General features: G+C 45.0%; 1 protein-coding gene and 1 long non-coding RNA gene across 11 annotated transcripts in view; one reads left to right on the plus strand and one right to left on the minus strand.

The window, feature by feature from the left end:
* The first annotated feature begins 3,212 nt into the window (after positions 1 to 3,212).
* On the plus strand, positions 3,213 to 17,710 carry LOC309643981. The gene is made up of 2 exons (XR_014254175.1): positions 3,213 to 7,590; positions 8,171 to 17,710. It is a non-coding gene; the product is annotated as an uncharacterized lncRNA (long non-coding RNA).
* A 1,902-nt stretch (positions 17,711 to 19,612) lies between these two features.
* The window catches only part of DGUOK (deoxyguanosine kinase), a 35,807-nt gene continuing 35,572 nt past the window's right edge, over positions 19,613 to 19,847 (minus strand). For all 10 annotated transcript variants that reach the window (XM_082427181.1, XM_082427178.1, XM_082427182.1 and 7 more), the window contains one exon: positions 19,613 to 19,845. In XM_082427181.1, the coding sequence (XP_082283307.1) occupies positions 19,819 to 19,845 (27 nt within the window). In that variant the 3' untranslated portion in view covers positions 19,613 to 19,818. The remainder of the gene's footprint in view (positions 19,846 to 19,847) is intronic.

Here is a 19,847-nt window from a genome sequence, read left to right on the forward strand (position 1 = left end):
TTTTGTTGTGTTCTTCTTTGGTCATGTGTTGGTTAAAAATATTATCACCTTACATTTGCATAGAGCTTTCCCTTTGCAAAGCACTTCCACACCCTTTCCAGTTCTGTCTGCAGAGTGGCTTGTACACCAGGTGTGCAAATGTTACTTTCTTTTTCTTTCTATGACATAGTTATTATTGTTATCATAACCATTTTACAGATAAGGGAACTGGGACTCAGAGGGGTAATTTTTCCAAGGTCATTCACTACTAAGTGTCAGAATCAGGCCTGCAATCCAGGACCTCTGAAATTAGCCTACCAGTGCCAGGGCTGTTCTGGGGGAAGAAACTGGTATTTTGCTCTTGGTGAAAGGGAGATTCGTTAGTGCATTGCTTTTGGACATGCACTGGTTAGTGCGACATGTGTAGGGTATCTAGATTATGCTTTTGGATAACTCAGCAAATGCTTTCATGTTTTATAGCTATTTCTGTGACTTCATTTTGAATTTAGGTTCAATCAAATAGGTACATAACTTACAAGGAGCATGCGAGTGTCCCCTTCATAATGGGAAAGAGATTAAATAACCTGGAAATCTTCCAACCTAAGGGGGCTGGGCAGGAGGATGGGATTTTTGATTGACTCAGAGACTCAGGATGCTGAATATCCAACAGGAATAAAGGCCTTGATGCCCCCAAACCTTGATTTGACTGGGTGTATCAGTCAGGATCAGTTAAGTGGTGCTAGAGTAAGAAGCAATCCCCAGGTCTCAGTGGTTTGACAAAATTTTATTTCTCCATCATGAAATATGTCTCCTGGGGATCAGCAGGAGCTCTGTTTTCCATAACCACTTAGGGACTCAGGCTGCTGCAACTAGACATGTTGCCTCCTCAACCCTGAAGGCAGGAAATGAGGGTGGGGCAAATAGAGCACTAACTCGTAAAGCATTTACCTGGAAGTAACACACATCACTTTTGTTCTGATTTCATTGGCCAAAGCAAGTCATAAGGGAGCAGGGGAATGCCATAGGTGCAATGCTCCCATGTGCCTGGAAGGAGAAGCAAAAATATTTGGTTAACAGCACTAATAATTAATACACAGGGAATAGTATGTGTGCATATGTGTGAGGTGGATGTGTGTGTGTGTGTATTTGAGGCATGTGTTAATGCAATCAGTTCTGCCCATTTCAAGAGCATTTCTCCCTCCTGGGGACACATATTTGAGATTTCCACTCTAATGGGTGTCATTCCTCCCACTATGCATGTTCAGAGATTTAGATTAGTAGAAAGAAACCTGAGTTGAGGGAAGCATGGTGGGAGAGGAGAGTGACAGTGGAGCAAACTCAGTAGAAATTAATGTGTAAATAAAAAAAGAATCCAGAAAAGGAAGGGACTCAGTATATATGTCACTAGGGGCCTGCCTAGTAAAGAAACTACTAAAACAGCATAGCTGTGGCAGAAGCATTTCCTGCCTTCTTGCCATTCACTCCCACTCATCCTTCCTGGCTAAACTCAGGTGACCCTCTGGGAAGCCTTTGATGATCTCTCGAGACTGGGCCCACCAGTCATAGCATAAGAGTGAGTCAGTCTGTCCCATCCACTGTGTAGTGGATGGGGACCATATCTTGTCCAGAGCCAGCTTCAGTCTGGGGTCTTGGAACAGAGGCAGAGAAACCAGTTGGAAGGCTGTTGCAGGAACCCAGGTGAGAAAAAAATGGTGGCCTCCATTAGGGCAGTGGTGGTGGGGATAAAGAGAAGTACGTACTGGAGAGATTTAGGGAATCAAATAACAGGAAGGGGCTGATTGGATGAGGGGTGGGGAGGAGATTTCTGGAAGAGCAGCAGGGTGGATGGTAGCACCAAGGGGCCTAGAGGAGGAGCAGTTTGCTAAACGAGGTCAGCAAGGACATGTTCCATTTGAGGCACCTGCGGGACCGGCCCACAGAGAGACGCAGGAAGCAGCGAATAGAAGGTCCTGGGGTTCAGGAGGGGAAAGCGGCTGCACTCAGATCTTAGCTCTACCTCTTGGTTAAACTTCCACATCAAATCCTCAAACAAGGTCATCATATTTTAAAAGGAACTTGCAAAAAAAAAAAAAAAAAAAAAAAAAAACAAGAAAAAAAGTGGGGAGTTAGGGGGAGGAAGCCACAGAAAATACGTGAAAATAAAAATTGTGAAATTCTTGAACTACAAATCCTGAGAATCCAGTTAGAGGAGTGCAAAGGCTTCATGGAAAGAGCTGAGCCTCCCTAAAAGATTGGTTCAACTTCAACCAGTTTGTCTCAATAACTTATTTCCGTATGTTGTTTCCATCCCATCTCCTGCTGAGCAGGGGCCTACTTGTCCCACCTGAGACCTGAACTTGATATCAACCCCTTTCATCCTTGAGGCTCCCCTTCCCCATATCCTTTTATGGGTGAGGGTCAAGTCCCATTTGCAGAAACAGTGCAGTGCAGGGGGACAAATCTTCAGAACCCCTACCAGAGACCCCTTTCTTCCCACTCAGCCATTGTGATACATAGGTGCCTTAAAGATTGAGAAGCTCTGCCTTAGAAGTCTACAGGGGCTAGGGATAAGAAGGCGAGAGATAAAAAGGACACAGGTGTCCCCCATGGACCTGGGAGAGAGGTTCTTGGAAATACCTGCACTAATGGATCCAGTCATTCAAGGTCACTCTAGCCTCGTTCCTGGGGAGGTATTCTGTGTTCCCAACATTGTACTATTTATCTACTAAACCAGGGAGGGAATTATCAGCTTATGTCTCAGTCTTCTCGCCAATCTCTAGGATGGTCCTAATGGTGGCATGACTAGGCCATCACCCACATCCACCTGATATTCAGCCATCTCAAACCACAGTAAAACTTGAATTTGAACATCGAGCCTTCGGGAAACAATCTAATTATTTATAGTGACTCAAAAACCTGTAAGACAGGCTTCCCTGGTGGTGCAGTGGTTGAGAATCCGCCTGCCAATGCAGGGACACGGGTTCGAGCCCTGGTCTGGGAGGATCCCACATGCCGCGGAGCAACTAGGCCCGTGAGCCACGATTACTGAGCCTGCGCGTCTGGAGCCTGTGCTCTGCAACAAGAGAGGCCGCGATAGTGAGAGGCCCGCGCACCGCGATGAAGAGTGGCCCCTGCTCACCGCAACTAGAGAAAGCCCTCCCACAGAAATGAAGACCCAACACAGCCAAAATAAATAAATAAATGAATAAACTTAAAAAAAAAAAAAAAAAAGCCTGTAAGACAGAAAATGGGTGATCAGGCAGAAAGAGGCCACAGTGAACAAAAAGATTGGCCATTCAAACAGGGATATAGGGATTTCCCTGGTGGCATAGTGGTTAAGAATCCGCCTGCCAATGCAGGGGACATGGGTTCGAGCCCTGGTCCAGGAAGATCCCACATGCCGTGGAGCAACTAATCCTGTGTGCCACAACTACTCAGCCTGCGCTCTAGGGCCTGTGAGCCACAGCTACTGAAGCCCACGCGCCTAGAGCCCATGCTCTGCAACAAGAGAAGCCACTGCAATGAGAAGCCCACGCACTACAATGAAGAGTAGACCCCGCTCGCCGCAACTAGAAAAAGCCCGCGCACAGCAACGAAGACCCAATGCAGCCAAAAAGAAATAAATAAATTTATTAAAAAAACAAAACAAAACAAAAAACAGGGATGTGCAGTGGGCTAAGGGCACCTGAGTGAAGCAGTGGTGAGCACTCAACAGGGCCTGCCCAGGTCCACAGGCCCAAGAGGAGCCTCACAGCTGCTGGAAAAAGAAGGAAGAAGAACAATGAAGTACAGGAAGTCTGGAAGCACCCCGCACACACACACGCACTGAGAGGCCTGGAGAAGAGCTCAGGTTTACAAGCACCTGCTGATCTCTGTAGAAAAGTCAGTGAGTAGGGTTTTTTGAAAATATCTCTGGGGCCTCTTGGCTGCGAGAGCCCTCTTTGGAGGAAGGCAGGTAAATTCCTTCATGTGGTATGCTGGAGGTGCCAGGTCTATCTACTGTTGTCTGTGGGCACTCCTGGGACGTGGGCTCCAACATCAACACTGAAAGAAAACCTCAGGATTAAGGTTGCCAGATTTAGCAAATAAAAATACAGAGCGTCCAGTTAAATTCAAAAGTCAGGGAAACAACAAATAATTGTTTAGTGTCCATATGTCCCATATATTACATGCCAGAGCAACCCTACTCAGGATTAGAGTCTGTACCCAAGGCATGGGACCAGGGCGGTGGGCGGAGGGGGTGAGGGGGTTGACCTGAGAGGAAGTTTCTACCTGAGGCCCAGTAGTACCATCCTAAGACCCACCCTGTTTTTGAATACAGAGTGGAAATGGGCTTTTGTTAGTTTGGGGGTGGGCAGTCTTTTGTGAGAGACTATGTCATCTAGTTTGCTTTTTAAACGTTTTTCCCTACAAAGGTGGGAACTACCAACATGTTTTTTTACATGTATCGGGTGGGGTAGTTCAAGGAACGTATATAATAAAAGTATCGTAGTTTTGATAATTCCAAGTCTGGTTCCTATAGGAGATGGACTGTTTCTTAGTTCAGACCATTAAAATCCTGCTTAACCAGAAAAATTTTTCTTACTTAAGCAGGCATTTATTCATTGAGACCTGTAGAAGAAAAATGGTAACTATTTACCTGATCAAGCAATCAAAAAGTATTTCTAAGCATAAAATCACTAAATCCTTCTGCATGTCAACAACCCAAATTAAATTATAAATTAAGGGAAAATATTTACAAAACAAATGAAAAGGAAAAGTGTTATGTAGTTGATATGTAAGAAAAAAGTCACCCACAAGGGGACAAAAAGGCAAAGAATGTGAACACTCACAAAGAAGAAATACAAATGACCAAAAAAGATATAAAAAGTCCAACCTCATTCATAATCATAGCAAGCTGACAGATCACAAAATGAAAATACAGTTGACTCTTGACTAATACAGGTCTGAACTGCGCGGGTCCACTGAACCTGGATTTTTTTTCAGTAGTAAGTACTACAGTATTACACCACCTGCGGTTGGTCGAATCTGAGGATGCAGAACTAGGGGTACAGAGGAACCAAGGATACAGAGGGCTGACTACATTATACTGGGATTTTGGACTTCCCTGAGTGTCAGTGCCCTAACTCCCGTGTTGTTCAAAGATCAACTGTACTCAGTTTTGCAAATACTGTTAACGGTTTTCTTTGCCAAGATATGCCACTGATGAGACCATAAACTCACATACCCTTTTGGCAAGCAATTTCACATGCTTGTCAATACCTTCAAAATGTTTATACCCTCTCAATAATCTCACTTCTAGGACAACGGTGCACAAAAATCAAGGTACAAGGGTCTTCATGGAAGGCTTATTTATAACAACAAAATTAGAAACAACCTAAATGTCCAACATTAAAGAATGATTAATTCATAAGATGTAAGCACAGCAGAACATGATACAGCCATTATAATAATTTCATTAATTTAAAAATTAAACAAACACAAGTTAATTATAGAAAAATAAGTATACAAATGAGCAAAAAGAAAAATCTGAAAAGAATCTGCAGTCCAGTGTTAATCACTATTAATGTTGTGGACCATATCTGTAAAAATCTTTTATGTCTTAATATTAAAATAGTGCTTTTGAAAAATATTTGGTAATATTGGAAAATATTTACCATATGAAGTCAAAAGAAAATAATCAGTATATATTGTATTATCAAGAATTTGTAAGTAAATATGCACAAAGATTGGAAGGGAATACATAAAAATATTAATAATGGGTCTCTGGATGATTTTTGTTCTTTATACCTTTCTTCTAGAATTTCTACAATAAATGGATATAATTCCTATAATTGAGAAACAGAAAATTATTTTTGAAAACAGGCAAGTGGAACATTTATGCCTTAAAGCAGGTCCTCGAGAGAGCAGGAAGCAAGTAATAATGATTAACAGAATGGTTTTGACTTTGCACACTGGAGCCACCCTAGAGAACTTAAAGAAGCCATTGCCTGGGCCCCACCCTCGGAGATTCCTGCTGAGCAGGGGCCAGGGCGTTATGCCCTTGGCAATATCTAGTCACTCTTGGGTGGGGGTATAATGTGCAGCTAGGCTGGGATGTGTTTGCACGAGACATCACAAGTTTCCCCAGGAGTCTAGGCCACTGTGGTCTGGCAGAGGAGGAACTGCAGGACCTGATTTCAAGCCCCAAGTGGCATCTCTAGCTGTGTGCTTTAGGTGAGTCATTTAACTGCACCTTAGTCTATCTGTAAAATGGGAATATGTAATGCAAGATTTGGGGTGTGGCTTCAAGGGGAGGATGAATGAGAAAGTGCTGTGTGAAATAGACAGCATATAGAATGTGCTGTTTTTGAGAACCTGGAAACTTAGATGATAGCAACTGTCTTTGATCAATGCAATATCCTTGGCAACTTGGGAACCCATGCAAATAAACAGGTTTGTTTCTAAGCTGTGTCAGTCTTGTAATTTGATTTGATTCGGAGATCCTGTAGGCAGGTGCTGGCAAATGTGGATGCCTGGGGCAGTCTTAGCCTGAGGGCTCATGGGCAGTGGACAGCAGCCAATAGATCTGAGTTGGTTCAGACCGCTCGGTCATCTTGCTTTGAAAGGTGGCTGGCCTCTGGAAGCCAAAACTTTGTTCTCATGAAAATGTGCCTTTGCATGCTACACAAACACCCTAGAATGTCTACTTCTTCTTTTTTTTTTTTTTCAAAGCAAATCACTGGGTTTTTTTGGTCTTTCTTTCTTTCTTTTTTTCTTTCTTTCTTTATGGCTCTATTGGGTCTTCGTTTCTGTGCGAGGGCTTTCTCTAGTTGCTGCAAGTGGGGGCCACTCTTCATCGCGGTGCGTGGGCCTCTCACTATCGTGGTCTCTCTTGTTGCGGAGCAAGGCTCCAGACGCACAGGCTCAGTAATTGTGGCTCACGGGCCCAGCTGCTCCACGGCATGTGGGATCTTCCCAGACCAGGGCTCAAACCCATGTCCCCTGCATTGGCAGGCAGATTCTCAACCACTGCGCCACCAGGGAAGCCCCACTTCTTTTTTTAAAAAAATAAAAACAACAACAACAAAAAATTTATTTATTTATTTGGCTGTGCTGGGTCTTAGTTGTGGCACGCGGGATCTAGTTCCCTGACCAGGGATCGAACCCAGGCCCCCTGCATTGAGAGTGTGGAGTCTTAACCACTGGACCACCAGGGAAGTCCCCAGAGTGTCTACTTCTAAATAAATGTTCTTATCTAAATCATCTCCTTGGGAGATTATGTGGCCATTGCTTAAAGTGTCTTAGTAATTCCTCTTTTGAGATTGCCTTTGTCTAAGCTACATTATTTTCTGAGTATTTTCAATCAATGAATTCATTCTCCATCCTTTGAAGAGAAGCTTAATTTTAGAAAGCAGCCAAAAATATCTTGCAGAACCAAACCTGACAAATTAGATGGTATTCAAGCCTAGGTTAGACGTTTTATTTTTTAAGCGAAGAGTTTCCTTGTAAGGTACACATGTGTGTCTGTCTTGCTACCCAGTGTATTCCCAGCACCCTGCACAGCACCTCGGGCCTTGAGTGGTGAACAGAACCTGGCTCTCTACTGGGACCCAGAAACTGGCTCAAAAGGTAAGTCTGGGAAAGTTTTTGAACAAAGCAGCCTGTTTGGGAGTAATAATTTCTAGCTTGTATGTTGACCAGAAATGTCTCTTTCTTTTGATAAGTGTGCTGTGGGTACACCCTGTGCATTTGACTACGGAGAAAATGATGCCGTTCCTTCCCCTTATTGGGGCTAATACTGGATTTAGTCTCCTAAGACAACACTAATCAGCAACACTGGACAAATCCAGGCATTTCTGGAATTATTTTTCATGCCAACCCAATCCACAAAACATGCAAACATGGTATTGTCAACAAGGACAATACCCAAAATATAATTCACTTTTTCACACAAGAATTTCAAGACACTGACATTAATCCAAGTTAAGACTTGCAAATGAGCCAAGGTCCACAGCTCCAGGCACTAATGAATTTGAGGAGTACACAGTTAAGCAGCTCATAGCCAGGACTGAGAGCATCTGCCTGCGAGTCAGAACTCCTGGGTTGATTCTGCTCAGCTGTTAACTAGCTGTGTGTCTGGGGCGCCGGGGCCGGGGCTGGGGGGAGGAGGGGGATTTCACACCTCTCCCCTTGTTCTTTATCCATACAGTGATCTCACACTCTTAAAGCCATCAGTCCTAAGAACAATGAAGGCGGACAGGAAGCAAGGAGAGCAGATTGCTAACAGCAGGCACCCCGCTGGCGGCCGTGGAGGGAAAGCAAGGTGCTGCTGAAGGAGCGGAGACTCGGGGGGCAGCAGGAGCCAGTCTTAGCTGAGACGAGATCCCTGCTCTGAAGGAAAAAGAAAGCCAAAGGCAGAGCTCAACTTCTCCTGGCAATGGAACCGTTTCCAAGAAGGGAACACAGAGGTCATCTGAGGTCAAGTTCAGGGCACGCAGCCAGCAGCCAGGCGGGAAGGAAGTTGCAGCGAATGCCCGCCTGCTTCCCAGCCCTTCGCCTTCTGAGCACAAGTCCCGCGCCACCCCCTTTGCCAGGGCGCCCCGGGGACCTCAGAGGCTCCTTCCAGACCCCGGCCTTCTGGCTCTGGCCTCGCGGACGCAACCCGCGTGGAGGCGCCGCGGAGAAGCAGGTAGAGTCAGCGAGTCGTTGTGAGCGCTGGGTCGGCGCCAGCCCGGCGTGTCTCGGCCGCTCCGAGCGCTCTACTGAAAACCTTCGAGCCTTCTTCATCCACTGCCGCCCTCCTCCAGCCTCATGGCCTCCCCTGCCTTAGGCACACAGGACTCTTTCTTAGCTCCCTGCCTTTGCTCTTGGTGTTTACCCCAAAGCCATTCTAACCACAACTTTTGCTCTGGAAATCCGGCTATCATTTAATCCCCAGCTCGAATGCCATGTGACCCATGAAGCTCCCGTAGGCGGAAGTAGCACCTGTTACCATGTGTCCTGCGTCACACTTAGGGTCATGTTGTCTCTCTCCATTTGGAACCACATTGTATCCATTCGTAACCATCGCATCATGTCTCTTCCTTCCTTGGCCCGTGCTGCCCACTTGCCTGCACGTCCTTGCCGTTCTGCCGCCATCACACCCCTCACCTCGTCCTTCAAGGCTCAGCTCAGAGACAGACTGTGAAGGACTTTCCCACTCTCACCACCTCTCCACCCACACAGACATGCTGGCTCCATTTTTTGATCAGCTACTTCTGTGCCCAGAAGTTTATCTCTAGTATTTCTAATCCTTGGAACACCCTTGCAAAGAAGGTGCAGAGTTTGTTTCACTTTCAGAGGTAAGAACAGAAGCTCAGAGAGGTTAAGAGTGCCCAAGTTGCACTGCTGGCTAGTGTGGCGCAGCCAGGATTGGAACCTAGGCTTGTCTGACACCAAACCCAAGCCTTCCATCCATTCCATGTGACTTCTTCATTCATAGGGCAAATATTTTGAACATAAGACTGTAAAGACCTTGAAGATTATCTTTGTTTTCAATGCAAGAAACCTAAGGTATCAAGACTTGCCCAAGGTGACACAGTTTCTCCCTACATGCTTTTCTCATTCCTCATCTGTCAACTTCAGGTGGTCCCTAGTACCAGGTAACATTCCCTGGGGTCCCCATTTGCAAGCCATCTGACACAACTGCCCTGCAGCAGGGCCCCAAATTAGGCAAGAGAGAATGTTGCAACACCCTCAGAGCCACAGCTGTACATAATGATAAAATCCCCAACGACAGTCACTTAGAGTTTCTTTCTTGTGTAAAAGAAGTCTGAGGAGGGCAATCCACAGCTGCTGCTGCAGTTTTACCAAGTCAAGCCCCGGGCTGCTGCTTTCTTCTGCAATTCCCTCCTCAAGGGGCACTCATGGTCCCCAGTGGCTCCAGGATCACCTGGGGCAGGGGTGCTGCCAGCAGAATCCAAGGGCTCACTGCCCATCTTCTATTTCTGCCATTTACTCTGAGAATCACACAATCACATAATCTAGTCCAGAGGTGGATAAGCTGCTCAGAGCCTAGCTGGGAGCTGGCCTGGGACTTGGCAAGTATGTAGCATGTAGCTGGGAGCATAAGGGGTAAGGGTGTAGGGGATATTTCATTGCTTAGTCCAAGGGGCCCTTCTTAAGCTCAGCCTACATCTTTCCAGTTGTTTAATATTTATCGAGCTCCTCACTCATATGTGCCAGGCACTGGAGAGACAAAGAGGAATAAGACTCATTCTTAGTCTAATAAAGAGACAAAGAAATAGATCATTTTAATGCTATGTGGCAAGTGCAACAATAAGATATATGTGAAAGGCACTCAACAGGAGCACAATGACGGGCACCTGACCCAGCTGGTGGGGGGGGAGGCGGTCAGCAAAGGCTTCTTGAAGAGGGTGCTTGCTGATGAAACAGATATGAGAAATATTAGGAGGGATGTTACTAGCCTCAGATGATTGCCTGGATATTGGGGATGAGTGAGAGGAGGAGTCAGACGCTCCCGGTGGCTGCAGGAATGATAGAACACTGAACACTGGATCTTCTCACAGATGCCCAGTGCTTTCTTGCCTCAGAGCAGGTGGTCGCTTTCCCAGTGTTGCCTTTCCCATCGCTGCTCGCAAAGATGTGAATTTGGGCCCTTCTCACTTTCAGGGTTTTAATCCAGGTACTCTCAGGAGATAAAGTCCCCCTGACTCTGACCTAGTGAATCAAATATAGGAGCACAGTCTGCACCATGCAACCTCCAGACCAGACCCAGCTGGAGTTTCCCAAATGTCACCTGAGCCCGATGGTCCCTAGTGGAAGCTTTGGCTCTAGAAAATCCATCTGTAGTGAACATCTCCCACTGTGTGAAGGACCACTGTGTTGGAGGTAGAGCCCACCTCCCACAATGAAGATGAACTCAGATACTGTTTTTCCCAGACTTCCTTGCAGCTACTTGGCATGTCAAGGGCACGTGGCCTAGATTCTAGGAGTCAGCTATCCCTACCAGAGTCAGGTCCCTGAGAACCTTCTGTGACAGCAACAGTTGCAGGGGGGTCACATTCTCACCACAACTGTGGTGGACCCTCTGGGGCCTTGCAGATGACGGGCCCTGGGGCTTCATCAGGTTCACAGGAACTTGCTTCTCATTGCAGTTTTGGACCATGATGGAGTCTTTGGCTGTCATCAGTCCAGCAGGGGGTGAGGCTAAGGTAAATGTGGGGACCAGGAGAGCACTGCTTTGTTCAGAGGACAGCGAGTTCAGAGGACCGTTGAGCTGGAACAGAGGGTTCTTTCACAGGGGCAGGGGAAGATGAGGCTGGAGGACCCCAAAAGCCCAGTTAAGGAACCTGGTCATCATCTTGCAAGAGGCACTGACATCTTTGAAAAATGAACTTTTATTTGGGAATAATTTTGGATTTACAGAAAAGTTTCAAAAATGGCACAGAGAGTTTCCATATATCCCTCACCCAGTTTTCCCTAGTGCTAGCATCTTACATGATATGGTACATTTGTTAAAAATAAGAAGCTGACATTGGTACATTACTGTTACCCAAACTCCAGACTTGATTTGGATTTCACTAGTTTTTCCACTAATATCTTTTTTTTATTCCAGGATCCAATCCAGGATACCACTCTGCATGTAGACAGCAATCTTTTTAAAGGAGAATATTAACATTATTAAAGGTGATTTAGGAGGACCACTTGATACCAATGGGCAGGTTGGTCCAGGAAGTGGGATAGGAAGGCACTTGTAAAGGCATTCCAGAACCTTCGAACTTCCAAATACACCCCACTGCCCAGCATCTGAAGGGGCTCACCACCTTGAAGATGCAGGGCCTGCTCAGGGCCCCAGGGGGCCAAAGGTATAATTAGGATACACCTGGGAGCCAAAAAAAAAAAAAAAAAAGGAAAACTCCTTCCTTGGGAATTCTCTGGGGGTCCAGTGGTTAGGACTCTGCGCTTTCACTGCCAAGGGCCCGGTTTCAATCCCTGGTTGGGGAACTAAAATCCTGCAAGCTGCGTGGTGTGGCAAAAAAAAAAAAAAAAAAAAAAAGATACACCTGGGAGCCTCCACCCAGCAGTGCTGGTAAGCTAGAGGGTCTTCCTACCCAGGCAACAAAAGCAGGCTGGTAAACCCAGACAGGCAGCCAAAGAAATACGTGCTTGCCTTCTTTTCTGAAAGTCTAGACTTGTCTCCCTTACAAGTCAGTTTGATGTGGAAAGAGAACAGGCTCTACAGGGGGTCAGGATGGACCAAGGTTTAAGTCCTGGCTCCATCACTTACTGAGAGACCATGTGTGAGTTACTGAACTTCTCTGAGCTGCAGTTTCCTCACTGATAAAAACTGGAATATTAAACTTCCTTCATAAGATTATTGAGAGGATTTATTAACATTTACACAGTGTTTGGGAGGGGCTGGCACACAGTAGGCATTCAATAATCGGCTCCCTTTGACAACACGAGGGTGGGGTCTGAACCTATAATTTTCTTGCATACCCTCAAAGTGCTTAACATTTGGAAAGTAATTCATACATTGATGATTGTGATATGGAGCTCACACACCCAGTGACCTCAGAAAGGGCAGATCATGACTCCAGTTACAACATTCATTTATGTAGCAAGTCTCTGTTAGTCACTCACTAAATATCAATAAATAGATACATGTCAGGCACTGTGCTAAGTGACTAAGATGGTCTGTGTTGAGAATGGCAAAGCCCAGGAGGGAGAGATGCCTCCAGACAACTTTATTCAGGTCTGATACATAGTTTGACATAGTTTAATAAGCAGAGGGTCCAAGGCACAAAGCCTGGATACTTGTGTGAGGGGCGAGGGAAGAGCCTCACAGAGAGAGAAGGAGCGCACTTGGGACTGGCAGAATAAGTAGGTCTTCCAGTTAAAAAAGAGTGGGGAAAAGGGGAGAGGGAGGGAGAGAAAAGCATTGCATTATGCGGGAAACACAGGTTGTATTCTGGAACCCAGATTAGTCTTGTGGGTTTATGGAATGAGTGGTGGGAGGTGAGGTTATAAAAACATGGCAGCTGGGATACTTCCACACTGGAAGGGCTGAGGGGCTGCTATCTGGTGGCAGGGGTGGGGCCTGAGACCCGACCTGAAGCTGTTCTTTTGCATAGCAACCACAGGTCTTTAATTCATGGTTTAGTTGAGGTATCTCAGGAAAGAGACAATTACTGGTAGTAGTGATGGGCGGGCTTTGGCCGGGGTTTGGTCGGTGAGTGGGCGTTCCAGCCACTCCTGGCTTTGGCCACCCACACCGGGAAGGGAGCCCTGTGAGTGCCATGACACAGCAGGTAGAGTGAATGAATGCTGGTGAGTCAACCACAATATCCACTACACCTGCAACTAGAGAAACAAAGTGAGGTGCAGAGAAGATTTGAGAGATTTCAGAGATGAAACAGTAGACTTTGGTGAAAAAGGAGGGGACAATGAGAGCTGGAGGGGCAAAGATGACTCCAAGGCTTCTAGTGAGTCAACTGGGTGAATGGAGAAGCAGGAGAAACAGATTTTGTTGGCTGAGGTGGGGGTGGGGTTGAGAACTCTGTCTTGTACACACTGAGCATAAGGGATGTCCAGGTAATGACATCCAGAGGTCAATATAGCTGTAGCTTTAAAAGTCATCTTCCTGTCTGTGATTTGCTTCAAAATCATCTGAGAATGGTGGGTAGACTATAGGTGAAACAAAATTGGCTGAGTAGATAACTGAAGTGGGTGAAAAAGTAAAAATTAGCTCATGCTCAGGGGAAGAAAAAGCTGCCCTGCCATTCATCAGGCTGGGAGGACAGACATTGGTAAGGCTAGCTACAAAGTTACTATGAAACAATATTCCTCCCACGGGCACACTGCAGCTAAAGTATCATAACCACCCCCTTTTTTGTGTGACTACTGCTTTCCGACTCACTGGGAAACCTTGTTCTCTAAAATGATAGACCATCAGAAACTTTGCTGTTTGAAATTTTATCAGTAAAAATGAATCACCCTTCTGTTGCCAGGAGGATCTAAGTCACTTTGACACAGGGAAGCAGTCTTTTTTTTTTTTTCTTTTCTTTTTTGGCCTTACCACATGGCTTGCAGGATTTTAGTTCCCCAACCAGGAATCATACCCACGCCCTCAGCAGTGAAAGCATGGAGTCCTAACCACTGGACTGCCAGGGAATTCCCAGGGAAGCAGTCTTTTTTTTTTTTAATAAATTTATTTATTTATTTATTTTTGGCTGTGTTGGGTCTTCGTTTCTGTGCGAGGGCTTTCTCTAGTTGCAGCGAGCGGGGGCCACTCTTCATCGCGGTGCGCGGGCCTCTCACTATCGCGGCCTCTCTTGTTGCGGAGCACAGGCTCCAGACGCGCAGGCTCAGTAATTGTGGCTCACAAGCCCAGTTGCTCCGCGGCATGTGGGATCTTCCCAGACCAGGGCTCGAACCCGTGTCCCCCGCATTGGCAGGCGGATTCTCAACCACTGCACCACCAGGGAAGCCCTGGGAAGCAGTCTTGATTTGCAACCCAGGTTCAGAGCTTCAGATAAGGGGCTTTTGAGCACCGCATTCCATGTTTATCTTAACTTTGCACTTCCTAAGGAAATGAACCTTCGTCTACTGTGCAGTTCAAACCAGATGTTGACTCCTGCTTTGCGTTGAGCCTATCAAAACATTGCTTCATTTGAATTTTACCAAAATTCTATCCTTACCCTAAGTCCTATAACTCTCTCTTTGCCTGTTTGGTGAGACACCCATAGTTTCTCTGGTATGTGGTCTCCTTCATTTCAATGAGTTAATAAATCTGATTTTTGTCAAAATACAGGTCTGTTCCCAGTGATCTTAGGCTGATTGATTATGACATGAGCAATAGGGATATGGGAGTACTATTCTCTCCGCTATTGCAAATAATCCACATTTTCCATAACATCTCCAAGTTTTTAAAAAGTCCTCACCCCATGTTAATAGTGCACACCTTGACAGTGTCTGAGATCTGTGCAAGGCAGAATGATTGCCCCCATGCCAAAAAAAGGTCCACATCCTAATCCCTGGCACCTGTGAATGTTACCTTACTAGCAAAAGGGACTTTGCAGATGTAGTTAAGGCTAAAGACCTTGAAATGGGAGAGTATTCTGGATTCTCCACATGAGCCCAATGTAATCAAGTGGGCCCTTAAAAGCAAAGAACCTTTCCTGGCTGTGGTCAGAGAGAGATGTGATGAAGGAAGAGTCAGAGATACAACATTGAAGAGGAAGGGACCACAAGCCAAGGAATGTGGGGCAGCATCTAGAAGACAAAAAGGTAAGGGAACAAATTCTCCTCTAGAACCTCCAGAAAGGAACACAGCCATATTGATAATTTGATTTTAACCCAATGAGACCCATGATAGAGTTCTGACCTACAAAACTGTGAGATAATAAGTCTGTACTGCTTTAAGTCACCTTTATGGTAAGTCACCTAATACGGCAACAATTGAAAACAAATACAAGACCACACACAAGAGGAGTGAGTAAAGACAGAAGTGAGCCAAGGGTGCCTGGGGCAACACCAACACTTCAGAGGAGAGGAAACAAAGGTGAGTCGGCCGAGGAGACAGAAAGGGAGACACCAAGTAGTGGAAAAGCCAGAAGAGACCAACAAAGGAAAGAGTTCCAAGAAGGAGAAAGTAGGGACTTCCCTGATGGTCCAGTGGCTAAGTGTCCACGCTCCCAATGCAGGGGGCCGGGTTCAATCCCTGGTCTGGGAACTAGATCTCACATGCTGCAACTAAGAGTTCGCATTCCACAACTAAAGATCCCGTATGCCACAATGAAGATCCCGTGTGCCGCAACTAATGCCCGGCACAGCTAAATAAATAAATACTAAAAAAAAAAAAAAAAAGGGAGAAAGTGGTCCAGAGATTTAAACTGCCTACTCTTTAAAGTGAGGGCTGAAGAAGGTTAGTCTTTCAATTTTAAAATACATGTTATTTTCTTGCTTCATTTTCCCAGTGATTCTCACATTTGTATATAAAACAGCCTCTTTCACCTGAAACTATCACCTTCTCCCTTCATGTTAAAAGCCTGAGAGTTTGAGAACTTTCACAACCTCAATCCACGTTATAAACCCATTAAGGTAATTATTCTGGTTCTAGAACAGCAGGTTTTACCACATCGTAAGCTGGAAAGAAATGTAGCTGTTTTAATGTGTTAATCCCAGTTATTTGACTCTGGGGGACCGTCTAATCCAAGAGTGAGAACAGCGCACCCAGACTGGCCTGCCAGTGCAGACCTAATCTCCATATTTAAACACTTCACCCAGACCTACCCCGACCCCCGTCCTTAAAGTCCCAAACTACTTCTCGTTAAATATGTACTCTCTCTCGCCAGACCAGCTCAGCTACCAATTTGGAAAATGGCAAATTATTTCACCCAGGTGAGACTGTTGATGGCTTTGACTATCTTAGAGAGAACATTTACATTCTAAAGGCAATGTTTACAAATGGAAAGAAACGCTGAATTTGTAGATTTTCAGACTTTAGAAGACTAAGTGAAGAATGTGGAGAGGAGGATATTCTTAAATGATAAGCTCATTAACCTCATCAAGTTTTGACAGTCTGGGCCTAATGCCTCATTCTCACATGAAGGCCTTGGCACATAACATTTTTCTCTGCCTAAATACCCCACTCATTCTTCAGAATTCAGAATAGATGTCACTTTTGTAGGGGGACTATCCCAGATTATGTTGGCTCCTCCTGTTATAGGCCCCCACGGTACACCTGTACATCTTTTGAAACAGTCACTACACCTGCAATACTTGTTCAGTGTCTATCACCCTCTCCATTAGATGACAAGTTCTGTGAGGTGAGGACAAGGTCTACCTTCTGTTGTGTTCACTGTTCTCTCCTTGGTCCCTAGCATATGGCAGAGAGTCAAATATTTGTTGATGATTGAATAAATGAATGAAGGGTGGGGGCCTAGTGCTCTTACTCTGGGTTTACAGGTGATTTCTACATTAGTGGTTCCTGGAAACTTAAATGGGAATGAAACATTCAGGCCCCTCTAAGCTAAAGGACCAAAACCACTGAGTTTCCAAAACACACCTAATACCCTGTGTTCATCCTTGGTCTTGTCCAAAGCCTGAAGCAGCAAATAAACACAAGAACAAGTGGGACAGATTTTCAACATGGTGCCAAGACAATTCAATGGGAGAAAAGGTTCATCTTTTCTACAAATGGTGTTGGAATAACTGGATATACACATGCAAAAGAATGACGTTGAATTCCTTCCTTACACTCTACACAAAAATTAACTCAAAATGGATCACAGACCTAATGTAAGAGCTAAAACTATACAACTCTTAGAAGAAAACATAGGAGATGTTTGTGACCCTGGGTTATTCGAAACTTTCTTAGACATGGTGCCAAAATAAATGACAGGAATAAATTTGACTTCATCAAGATAAAAAACTTTGTGCTTCAAAGGACACTATCAAAATGAAAATACATCCCACAGAATGGGAGAAAATATGTGTAACTCATATACGTAATAATGACTTGTATCCAGAATATATACCCTTACAACTCAACAATAAAAAGCCAAATAACAAAATTGAAAAAATGGACAAAGGATTTGAATAGACATTTTTTTCCAAAGAAGATATACAAATGACCAATAAGCACATGAAAAGTTTTGCTCAACATCATTAGCCATTAAGGGAATGTAAATGAAAGCCACAATGAAATACGACTTCACTCCTATTAGGATGGTTATAATCAAAATGATAGATGGCAAGGATGTGGAGAAAGTGTAACACTCATACATTGCTGGAGGGAATGTAACATGGAATTCTGAAAGTTTAGCAGTTCCTCAAACAGTTAAACGTGGAGTTATCATTTGACCCAATAATTCCGTTCCTCGGTATATACCCAAGAGCAATGAAAACACACATCCACACAAAAACCTGTATATGAATTTTCATAGCAGTGTTATTCTTAATAGCCAAAAAATGGAATCCACATGTGCATCAGTGGATGAATAGATAAACAAAATGTGGTATATTCACAAAACGAAATATTTAGTCATAAAAAGGAATGAAGTACTGATACGTGTTACAACTTGGATGAAGCCTGAAAACCTTAAAATGAAAGAAGCCAGTCACAAAAGGCCACATATTATGTGGTTCTACTTATATGAAATGTCCAGAATAGGCCAATCAGTAGAGATAGAAAGTAGACTGGTGATTGCCCAGGGTGGGGCGCAGGTGGGTGGGGATGGTGGGGGAGTGATGGTGACTGATGTGGCATTTCTTCTTAGGGTGATGAAAACGTTCTAGAATTGATTGTGGTGATGGTTGCACGACCCTATGACTATACTAAAAACTACTGAATTGTACACTTTAAATGGGTGAATTGTATGGTATGTGAATTACATCTCAGTAAAGCTGTTAAAAATTTTTTAAGCAGGATAGGGGCTTCCCTGGTGGCGCAGTGGTTAAGAATCCGCCTGCCAATGCAGGCGACATGGGTTCGAGCCCTGGTCCGGGAAGAGCCCACATGCCACGGAGCAACTAAGCCCGTGCACCACAACTACTGAGCCTGCTCTCTAGAGCCCCTGCGCCACAACTACTGAGTCCGTGCTCTAGAGAGCCCGCGAGCCACAACTACTGAAGCCCGCGCACCTACAGCCTGTGCTCCGCAACAAGAGAAGCCACCACAATAAGTCCACGCACCACAACAAAGAGTAGCCCCCGCGCACAGCAATGAAGACCCAAGGCAGCCAAAAATAAATTAAAAAAAAAAAAATTTTTTTTTAAGTAGGATAAAGAAATGCCGTGCTATTTCAAAACATCCCGCATTTGTTAGAAACCAGTCTCACACTCGTTTTCCCAAGCATCAAGGGAAACACAGGTTTCTGTCTCCTGGGACACTCTGGGTCCCGAGCTCATTCATTTTCCTGCGTGCCTGTGCAACTGTCAAGGGCTCAGTGCAGGAATTCCGATCCTGGTGAATCATGGATCTGCAGTCTTCTTTCAATGAAGCACTTCAATTCTACAGAGCCATGTATTTTTCTCTCTTAACAATAAACTGTCCTTGAAGCTTGAAGTGCACCACAAAAAATTATTTTCTTTCTTTCCAGCGTAGACAGATTCACTCCATTAAGGTCACCTGAAACTCACTAGGTCAGGTGTTTGGAGCAGGCCAGAGTGCCAGGATGACCGAACCCTAAATATCAGATGCTGAACTTTTAGGCTCATGATTTGTTCTCTCCCTCCTTCCCTCCCTTTCTTTCATCCAGGTTCTTCAGCTCTAAGACAAAGGTCTAAATCCCCACCCCATCCCCCAAACCAAGAGTGCTGGATGGGAAGAGACAGAGGAGCTTCCTGGAGTTCGGGCTCCATTTCCTGGCTCTGGGGACTCACACTTGAGCATCCACCCACTCCTGAGTCACTTTACTTCCCTTCTTCATGCCTAAGGCAGAGCTTGGTTAGGGGTCCTAGAAGCAGTTCCTGCCCTGGAATGTCAGAAGGAGCCAGTGAACACACAGGGAAGTCTGGTTGGTGAAGGATTCAAAAAGAAGCAAAGCAAAGACTTTTCTCATGTGAAAATGGCCAGTCTAGAGGGGAGCTCAGAGCAGGTACCAGTAGATACACGCTGAAATAAATGAACAACTGGATAGCAAAATCCACAAAAATGTAGACTTTATTTAAGAAGTCCTTGAGATATAAAAGAAGACAAAGGCAGGGTCCAAGGATAATAGAAACCTAACCCCTGAGTGTCAGAGCACTCTAGGTGTAAAAGGAGATGGGAGTGGGGATGGGAAGGTGGGTGACTTGGTATTCTTCTGGCTTCAAAAAGTCAGAGAGCCAGCTAGAACATCCTGGTACTGGTTATAGATTCTTTACAAAGGTGTTTACCT

The sequence above is a fragment of the Balaenoptera physalus genome, assembly GCF_965194825.1.
Source record: "Balaenoptera physalus genome assembly, chromosome: 15".
Taxonomy (NCBI): Eukaryota; Metazoa; Chordata; class Mammalia; order Artiodactyla; family Balaenopteridae; genus Balaenoptera; species Balaenoptera physalus.